Raw genomic sequence first — 10,434 nt, 5'->3', positions numbered from 1 at the left:
AAGAGACTCAACTAAGTTTGTTAGATTCTCCCTGGAGGAGGGAAAATGCAGAACAAGGCACACACCTTCAGATAAGTATGAAGGTATGTCTCTGGCAGAGGCACTGAAACGTGTCAGACAGAAATCAAATCATGTTCGTGGCACCCAGAGGCAGCTCCCAGGCACAAAAACGGAGGCATGACAAACCCAGGGAGGCCTATTCACCTAGGTGACTTCTCATTGCTTTCCTTCATTGCTCGTTTAATTATTTGTAGTTATATAATTGAGACTTGGTTTCCTTTACCAGACTGTAAGCTCCATGAGGGCAAGATGTCGTATCATTCACCACTGTACCCCCAGCACAGAGCCATGAGCCCGCTAAATATTGGTTGGAGAAATGAATTCGTGATGGTGCTGCTAGAAGCCATTACTGTGGCATAAGTAAGGGGCACGCCGACAAGCTGAGAGCAAAGGAGCTGGCTAGGAGAGGACAAGGGTGAGCTCCTCGCGGCGTCTCTGAAATGACACGACCGGAAGGGTAGAGCTGGACCTCTGGGACGAGCGGGAGGGAGGGGCTGGACAGTGAGGCAGGCATTGGAGAATGACAGCTGACGAGGAGACAAACTTGCAGGAGCTGGACGTGAAGGGGAGGCTGTGGGAAAGCGGAAGGAACCGGGGGATGGGGTGAGGGTCGCGCATGCGCCAGCCCAGCCTCCGCGGCGCCCCTGCGTGCGCGTGCACGAGGGGTCAAAGCGGAAATGGCGCCGCGGGGCCGCGCGTCCGGGCAGCGAGCGGAAGTGGGTGTGAGAGCGGAAGTGGCCGGCTGGAGCCGGGGGCTGGGCGGGGACCGGGCTTGTCGGTGAGGCGGCAGCGGTGGCGGCGGCGGCTCGGCAGGCGGGTTCAGGCTTCGGGGGCCAGGTCGGTCGGGTGGGTGGGCGTCTCCACAGTCAGTGCGTGCGAGGGCGAGCGCGCGCGTCTTCCCCTTCCCTCCCACCCCGGTCCCTCTTCTCCTTTCCCCTGACCTCCTACCCCACCCAACCCCCCTCCTCAGGGGGCAGCAGGGCCGCTCCCTCCGTCCTTTCCTCCCTTACCCACCCTCACCTTCCCTTGTTTTTCCTTCCCCTGCCCGGGGCAGCCGCCGCCATGATCCTGCTGGAGGTGAACAACCGCATCATCGAGGAGACGCTCGCGCTCAAGTTCGAGAACGCGGCCGCCGGGTGAGCGCGCGCCCGGGGCCGGTGGGTGGCGGGGGAGGCAGAGTTGACCCCTGCTAGTCCGCAGTGTCGTTCAGTTCCCCCAGACTTGGAGGGACGAGGTGGGAGACCTGGCCGGGTGTGGGGACGGCCCTGGCGGGGTAAACGTGGGAGGCGACTGGGCGCGGTGGGGTGAGGGGCAGAGATGCGTGGGGAGAGGCTTGGAGGAAGGATGCGGAAGCGGCGAGTGGACCGGAGCGCGCGTGCCAAAGGGCAGGAGACCTGTGGGACATGAGGGCAGCTGGGGCCGGAACTCTGGCCGGAGGATCCCATTGCCTTCTGGAGCGAGCAGGGGACCCCTTATCTCTGTATTCCCCGTCATTGTTCTGAACCCCAAGAAAGCCCGTTTGAGATTGGGTTGGAAGGAGTTTCCAGGAATCCCCAGGACTGGAGGAGGGAAGACGATGCAGGCCCACGTCCCCACCGGCCTTCTCGCTCCCCAGCCCCACCCCCACCCCCACCCCAACGTCTAAAGGAGCTGGAGGCAAGACTGAAAGACCCAGTCGTGCAGCCGGAAAAACGCGACTTGTGTAGTTTCCCTTCCCGAACCCTACTGTTAAGACACACTGGCCATTTTGTTACATATTTCTCAAGCAAAGCTGATAGTCTCCCCATTCACACCCCTCCCTTATCTCTCTTCTGAGGTTCTAATTCTCTCCCCACCCATTTATCTTTGAAACTCTTAATATAAAACCCCTGGTCTGTGATTTTTAATGTGGTAATCCTGGCCCAGGTACACACTTAGAAGCATCCAAAGTCTATAAAGTTCTCAGATAACCTTTATTTATCATTGGCCTTTTTAAAGGTAGGTTAGTACATATTTCTAAGGCAGCCTTCTCTGTGAAACACAAGAATCAGTAGAAAACAGCCTCCTTCCCCGAAGCTGCTTTGCTTTTCTAATATTTAAAACGTGAGCCAAGGATCTGGTTTTAGCTTCTAATTTTCGGTGGCCTGTAGCCAGCCCCTTTGCCTCGTTTCCCTGGGCTTCGCCTCTTGGTTACAGAGTTGAGGAAATAAGTGCAAACCTTCTGGTGAACTGGGAACTAGTCATAAGAAAGAAGTACTTGGAGATCTGCAGATGGGAAAGGGTTGGTGCAGGGGAAATTCTAAAGTGCTCATAATGAACTTGTGGCTTGGAGGCATTAAAAAAAATACTTCTAACCCACTGCTTAAATTGAACAGACTGTGTCTCTTGTCTCTTTTATAAGGTCACAGATTTTATCTGTAAAGTAAAGCATGGCTTTAGTTGAAGTAAGGCTTACAGTAAGCAGTAGCTGCTGTTTCCTGCCAGGGGCTGCAGTTACTTATATTTGAAGCTAACTTGCTTCTTGTCTTCAGTCTCACCAGTTCCTCTGCATTTTAAATGTTTGAGTGAATCAGCTCAGAGTCTTATTTTGGGTGATGGCTGGGTACTTCTTTTGAGCAGTGTAGCACATCGGAGGAAATTAAATTAACTTCTGCATTTTCACAGCTGAATCTGTTAAGTGCATTCTCGAGTTCAGACTAGCAAAGAATGAGACCTGGGTGGTTATAAGCTGATCTACAAGATAAATGTCTGTTCATTTTCAAGTAGAAGCATGCCTTGTAGTGTAGAAGTACATTCACATCTATTTGTGTATTTGTGATTCCAAAATGAAGCCCATTATCCAGAACATCAGCTCTTTTCCTTTTAAAAAATTAACTCTTAACAAAGTACCGTTTCAGAGGAATTAAAATAGGCACTCAAGTCTGGAAGCATAAGTTAGAACTTCTAAGACATTTCTTAACGAAGTATATGTTATAGCAATGTTGGATATTGGGGCAGGGCAGCAAATTTTGGCTTTTACTGTGGCCTGTCTTCCCTTTGAGATGTGACTTTAAGTGGGCTCAAAACATACTCTGCAGAAAAGAGCTCTGAAGATCTTTGAAGAGACCCTGATAGCAGGCCTAGGAGGTAGGAGGTAGGTGGGATTGCAGATGTAACCGTGGCTTCCTCACACCAGCCACGGTTCTAGTGCTCAGTTGCCCCCACATGTGGCTAGTAGCGGCCATATTTGGACAGAACACATGTAGAACATTTCCACTATTTGCAGAAAGTTCTATTGAACAGCAGTAGCACTGTTGAAGCTACTGAACATGCGAGCATGAGATAGTCTGTGGTATATGCTTCAAAATACAGTTGCAGGAAAATTACTGAGGTTGATTTTTTTTTTTTTAAATGATGCCTCAGACCATCCTGCTGAATGTTGCCTATAACATCCTACTAAGAGTCTAAACTAACTTTGGGTAAAGCAATTGTTAATCTAAACTGTTGAACATTTAGGCATGATCACCTTTTAATTTGGAGGCAGTTCCGAAAAAGCCTAAGATTCATTCCTAACAAATTGCTTTTTATTTTTTCCTACCACACTCCTGGGGAAAATGGCTTATTGGAATGGTTCGTATATCGTCACAAAATGGTAATTATTGGTAAATTGTCTACTCGACATCATACACACTATGAGAATATGCTGATTAAGAAGCCATGCTCAACACTGCAAATAAGCTTGTGCAGGTCTTGTCAACAGCATTGCCTTTTCATTTAGGAATTCTTACCCAGATGCCCAGTTAAAACAGAAATAATCTGGCAAATTAATTTAATTTTTTGTTACTGTATACATACAAGAACCTTTCAGCCTCAGAAGCTAGGCCTGTCAACTTCAAGTCTGGAGTCCAGAATTGAGGAAATGCTGTCAGATGCGAATTGCTGTTGATTTTAAGTGCATGCTGGCTCCTTGCCACAGCTGTGCATATTGTGAGGCTCTGTGATTGTGTGAGGGGGAGTGAAGCAAGCCGTGCCAGTTGGGGTGGGCAAGGACTGTGGGAGGAGAAATTTGAGAAAGGAATAAATTAAATCTTGCTGATACCTTGTTCTGATTCCTAAATACGCTGCATGTGTCCTCAGAGAGACAGACTGATTTGAAGTGATTTGGAATTGGGACATTGTTTAAACATCTAGAAGAAATGGAATGGTCTGGTTGGTCTTTTTTTTTTTTTTTTTTTAAGATTTTATTTATTTGAGAGAGAGTGAGAGAGACAAAGAGCACAGGAGGGGGGAGCGGGAGAGGGAGAAGCAGACTCCCTGCTGAGCAGGTAGCCCGATGCGGGACTCGATCCCAGGACTCCAGGATCATGACCTGAGCCGAAGGCAGCCGCTTAACCAACTGAGCCACCCAGGCGCCCGGTCTGGTTGGTCTTTTTACAGGTCATTATAGTTGCACATTGCTGCCTGGCTTCTGACCTCCTCCGCACCGCTTTGTGCATGAAGCTCCAGAGCTATACTCCAAGAAACTGATGACTCCTTAAGGGCAGGGCCTATCACTTTGGTCCTCTTTCTTTCCCAGCATCCTCACTGTATGTATAGTTAGCTCAGTAACTATTCTCTTGAAGGAATGGATGAGGCCAGGTGGAATGGATCTTAATTTCTTTAGGTGCTTAATTTATCACTATTCTGATACTGTGTGAATCAGCTTTTAGATCATCTTTGTTCTGCATATTTTGAGATCTGGCTTAGCAGAGAGTAAGGACCACATTTTTTAGTCTTGGCTCAAATAGGTTGATGGGAGCCTTATAGGGGAATTAACTGGAGAGTGATCGAAAACTTTACGGTGAGATAGCCGAATTCAATAATTTCTCTCATTCGGCTCATAGAAGGGGTAAGTAGAAGAGGCACATAAGTGCCCGGATGGGGAATTGGATGCATTCAGGAGTAGAAACTCCAAAATCCTTAATGAGAAAAGAGGAATGGAAAATACAGTTGTCAGGAGTTCTTTAAGGATTTTAAGAATAGCTTTTGAAACCCATCTGAATGAATTGAATGTATTTTAGTGTCTTGTGCTATCCAGTCAGTAACCCTGAGGACTTATCTAGCCGGTTTGCTCTAGGATTCTGGATATCACAACACTGTTCTGTTTCTCCTTACAGTGCTGACCAATTCCTGATTCTGGGAGTTAGCACAATCCCACAACTTCTCCCAACCATGGATGGCTTCAAAGTCTGGTCTCTTCTGACTTCACGTAGAAGAAAAACTAATTCATCGATCACCGTCTATGAATTAGACACTTTGCTCTAAGCTTTGAAATCATAACTTCATTTGATTTCAAAATGTGCCTGTGTGACAGCAGTTCCCATTTACAGCTGAGAAAACTGGGCCTCTTGGGAGTTGTGGAAGGAGTAGACTAATTCATTAAGCACTGTGCAGATACCCTTCACTGGGGACTTCTAACCTTATTTATGATCTGTCACACACACAACATGATATTTGTATGGCACGTTTGAGTAAATGGTCTAGCCTAGAGCTCCTGCTACTGGGTGGCCCTGAGGGCTGTGAGGATCATTATCTCAGCATGTCTGTAACTTAGTCACAAGACACTGGTTGGGAAACTTTCCTGTACGCATGTCATCTCAATTAGTCTTCACAACAACCTTTTAATTTTCATTTTCTAGAAAAGGAACCTGAGGCTCAGCAATATCTGAACAACATTGAGTGTGGTTTGTACAAAGCCAGTAAGTGACAGGACTTGAATTGAACTGTCAGCTCTTAAGGACTTGCTTTTATTGTGATTAAACTCATTCCCAGCATCTGAAACTTTAGCAGATGGTAAAACAAAAAAATAACTTAATCTGTTTATCTTTTGGGCTTGTTAAAGTGGTGCCCTTTCCCCCCAGACCAGTCTTATTCCCCTCTAGCTCCATGGTTTTAAACCACAGAAGTAAATAACAAACACCTGGTCTTGGAATTGACACACCATCCTGTTTGGTATATTTCACTCTTGCTATGTTCTGTTTGTTGGGGCACATGACCCACATGACCTCTCAGGAAGACTCCTTTGGACAAATGCTCTCCTTTACAGCCTATCTTCTCTATAACCTATTGTGCAGCCACAAATAGTAAACTAAAATATTAATGGCGGTGATTTGACAAATATTCCCGAGTCAGGCAGCAAACCACTTGGTATAGCTCTTCCTAAGCAACTTCTCCCAGTGGGGATATGTGCTTAGGGAACTTTACAGCCTAGAGAAATTCAGAATTTCAGTTAAAATGTTTATAGGTTGGGGGGGCGCCTGAGTGGCTCAGTCAGTTAAGCTTCCAACCCTTGATCTCGGCTCAGTCGTGATCTCAGGGTCATGAGTTCAAGCCCTGCATTGGACTCCAAAAATTTTTAATGTTTATAGCTTGGAACCCTAAGGTTTTTTATTTATACCTAATTTTTCTCCATCTGTTGAAGTAGGAGAGTGAGGAACTCAGCCCTTCGTTGGCTGAGTTAAAACCTAAGGATTAAAAAAAAAAAAAACAAAAAAGAAAAACCCAGCCACCTACTAAGTGATGCAATATGGACTTTTACAAGCCTCCACCCTGACTTTTTGGCATAGCCACCCTTCCCCAGGAAAATATACTTTGGTGCTCCCTCCCATTGTGCAGCCTCTTCATAATTCATTCAGGTGAGCCCTAGATTAATGTTTGTGCTGCTTCTTCCTTTGCTCTTGGCTTTTTAGAGGTGAGGAATGGTGGTTGGCCATTCATTGTCTTTGTCTCCTGGCTGTAGTTTCAAATGAAAGATCAGAAGCAGTTTAAGTTTTCATCTCACTCTTTTCATCATATTCTGAACTCACTGCTTCTCTGTAAACCCACTCGGTGCTTTCATTCTTAGAGTCTCCCAGAGTGATTCTCCTAAACCACACATGGATGGCTATGATGAAAGAGTAGAGTAGAACTCTGTATGTGACTTATATTGGTTGATTTTTCAGCAGGGCTAACGTACACTTCATAGAAGCTAGTTTCCTGGAACGGTATTGTATAACATCTGCAGCAGCTTTTTAACACTCATAAACCCCCCTGTGTATTCCATTATTTCCCAGCAACCTAGAGGGCAGCTCAGTCATGGTGCCCTTTACAGGTAGGGGAGCGGAAGTAGTAAAAAGATGTACTTGATGTAAAAAGAAGTAAAAAAGATGTACTTCATGGTGAGGTCTTGAGCAAATTAGGCAAGGATAAATGTGGAAATGTGTGTGTCTTGTCTGCTGGTCCATAAAACAAAGTGGAATCATTAGAGTCCTAGGTAGTTAGAGATAAAACCATGGAGCCTTGGGGCGCCTGGGTGGCTCAGTCATTAAGCATCTGCCTTGGCTCAGGTCATGATCCCAGGGTCCTGGAATCGAGTCCCACATAGGGCTCCCTGCTCAGCAGGAAGCCTGCTTCTCCCTCTCCCACTCCCCCTGCTTGTGTTCCCTCTCTCACTGTCTCTCTCTGTCAAATAAATAAAAAATCTCTAAAACAAAAAACGTGGAGTCTTCCTTTGTTTCCTACCATTGGGCTTTGAGAAGTGGGGAAATCACATAAGGTTGCTTTTCATGGGAGGTTAATTGACCATGATTGTTTATAGCTAGGATGTATGTCATGCCTTCTAGGTAGTAACTCTGTAGCATTTATCAAGTAGAAGTTTCTCTTCGAGGCTGAGCAGGGTCTGCACAGAAAGTATCAGGCTGTTGTCATTGCCTTCCAGGATAAGTTTCATATCTGTTCTCTTGCTTTATCTTTAGCAGTTCTATGAGGTCGGTAGGATCACTTGTATTCTCCCATTTTATAGATGAATAAGAGAAAATAAAGGTGTGCAGGTGTTAATTTGTCTGAAAACATGGTCCTGATGAAAAACTAAAGCTGGAAAATTGGTGTCTTGACTGTTGCCAGTGATTTCACAGTGTTACTTTGTGCTATGCTTTCTATGCAGGTGCAGCACAGGAATTTCAAAACAAAACTAGGGTAGAACCAGGCAGAGGGCTTCGTGAAGTAGAGTGTTAAATACTTGGGTGACATTAAGGGAGAGGGAAAGACGTGTAGGAAGACTTAGAGATTGTCTTTGAAATGGTATAGAACTTCCTGTTTTGTTTTATGGCCTGGAATTATCCTTTCATCTTTAGTGAGTTAAAACCATTCTACGTTCTGGGGTGCCTGGGTGGCTCAGTCGTTAAGCATCTGCCTTCAGCTCAGGTCATGATCCCAGGGTCCTGGGATCGAGTCCCACATCGGGCTCCCTGCTCTGCGGGAAGCCTGCTTCTCCCTCTCCCACCCCCCCTGCTTGTGTTCCTGCTCTCGCTATGTCTCTCTCTGTCAAATAAATAAATAAAATCTTAAAAAAAAAAAAAAAATTCTGCGTTCTGTTTAGCAGCTTTCCTCCTGCATGTACTACCTCCACGTCCATCACTACTGTCCTGTGGGGGAGACATTGATCAGAAGATAGCATTTTGTAGTTCACGTATGCAAATGTGCATATCATAGTCTTAAGGAATTCTGAACTGAAGCTAAGCACCAACCATGACAAAGATTCGACAGCAGCTGGAAAACAAAAACTATCTGTCCTGCTACAAAAAAGTATCCTCCACCTTAAGTGAGCCCAAAGGTTCAGGTACATGAGAAAATGAGTTGTGTTCTCACGTCAGCAGTAAGCATAAGATTGGTCCAGAATGCTTCTATCTGAAATAAAGCTCAGAAGTCTTTGCAAGTCCCCTTGAAGCCAAGCAGCAATACAACTATCTTAACTAAGGGACTTTTCTTTTTGTTTTGCAGTAACAAACCAGAAGCAGTAGAAGTAACATTTGCGGGTAAGTGTCCTTCCTTCAGCCCTGTTAAGAGAAGGCACAATATAAAAATAGAAAACAAAATCATTCCTAAAATAAGTTTTGAGATTTGGGGTACTATCCCTTGATTGTCAAGTCTTTTCGAGGTCTTTGTTTTAGATAATTATTTCATGGATTTATTGAACTGTGTAAAGTTACCTGCTGATATTTTAGAAGTTTGGGCTTACTGTTGTGGTATAAACTCAAGTTTTTTTAATTTGGAAATGCTAAATTACTGTTTTCAGGCAGTCTTCATCTCAGTTTGCCTAGCACTAGAGTAGCGAGAAAACATGGAAAATACTAGAGACCTGTTCAACAAGGCAGAGAGAGGTTACTGCTTTCTATTCCCTGTTAAGAATTAGATATCGAGGCGCCTGGGTGGCTCAGTTGGTTAAGCGACTGCCTTCGGCTCAGGTCATGATCCTGGAGTCCCTGGATCGAGTCCCGCATCGGGCTCCCTGCTTGGCGGGGAGCCTGCTTCTCCCTCTGATCCTCCCCCCTCTCATGTGCTCTCTCTCTCTCATTCTCTCTGTCTCAAATAAATAAAATCTTTAAAAAAAAAAAAAAAAAGAATTAGATATCGAGGGGCGCCTGGGTGGCTCATTCGTTAAGCGTCTGCCTTTGGCTCAGGTCATGGTCCCAGGATCCTGGGATCAAGCCCCACATCGGGCTCCCTGCTCCACGGGAAGCCTGCTTCTCCCTCTCCCACTCCCTCTGCTTGTGTTCCCTCTCTCGCTGTGTCTCTCTCTGTCAAATAAATAAATAAAATCTTAAAAAAAAAAAAAAAGAATTAGATATTGATACTACTCACTTGCTGTGTGGACTTTGAGGAGTTAAACAATCACCCTCTATAAGGTGAGGATACTTGACTAGATCTTGGAAGACTTTTTGCAGCTCTGAAGTGCTGTGACTGGAGGCCAGGCACCATCCCTGTCCCCTCCCACTAACTAGCAATGCCATGTCTCCCTAAAGTGATGGCATTCAGCACCTGGCTTCAGGGACTACACAGGGTAAATCCTCTCCGTACTGTAGAAAGACAGAAGCCAAAGAGAGGGGAGGCCTGGATATAGATTAGAAGAAATTTAAGAAATAACCAAATGCAGTGTGGGGCCTTATTTGGATCTTAATTCAAATAAGACAACAGTATTTTAAAACCTTTTTGGGGGGGGGGGGTAGAATATTTGAACACTTGACTGGATATTTGATAGTAAGAGGTTGTTTTTAAAAATTTAGGCATAGCAATGGTATTGTAGCTGTGTTTTTTAAAAAATCCTTCTTTATCATTGGAGATACATTCTGAAATACTTATGGATGAAATGATGTGATGTCTCAGATTTGCTTTAGAATAAATCGTTGGGAGGGGACGTCTAAATGAAAGAAGGTTGGCCATGTGTTGATAATTGTTGAGGTCACATGGAGGAAACTAGGGGTCCGTTATACGTTATATTGTAGGTTTGTTTAAAATACATCACAGCAGGGCGCCTGGGTGGCTCAGTTGGTTAAGCAACTGCCTTCGGCTCAGGTCATGATCTTGGAGTCCCGGGACTCTTGGAGTCCCTCATCAGGCTCC

General features: G+C 45.4%; 1 protein-coding gene across 1 annotated transcript in view; it reads left to right on the top strand.

The window, feature by feature from the left end:
• Window positions 1-778: 778 nt before the first annotated feature.
• ARPC2 (actin related protein 2/3 complex subunit 2) overlaps window positions 779-10,434 on the top strand; it is a 29,550-nt gene continuing 19,894 nt past the window's right edge. Inside the window, exons 1-3 of the mRNA XM_035007157.1 lie at window positions 779-897; window positions 1,115-1,196; window positions 8,815-8,849. Coding sequence (XP_034863048.1) covers window positions 1,123-1,196; window positions 8,815-8,849 — 109 coding nt within the window. The 5' untranslated portion in view covers window positions 779-897; window positions 1,115-1,122. The remainder of the gene's footprint in view (window positions 898-1,114; window positions 1,197-8,814; window positions 8,850-10,434) is intronic.

This window comes from Mirounga leonina, unplaced genomic scaffold, assembly GCF_011800145.1.
Source record: "Mirounga leonina isolate KUSES-001 unplaced genomic scaffold, KU_Mleo_1.0 Mir_151, whole genome shotgun sequence".
In the NCBI taxonomy this organism is placed as follows: Eukaryota; Metazoa; Chordata; class Mammalia; order Carnivora; family Phocidae; genus Mirounga; species Mirounga leonina.
The sequence above is the reverse complement of the archived record's forward strand: the minus strand, read 5'-3'. Positions and strand labels throughout refer to the sequence as shown.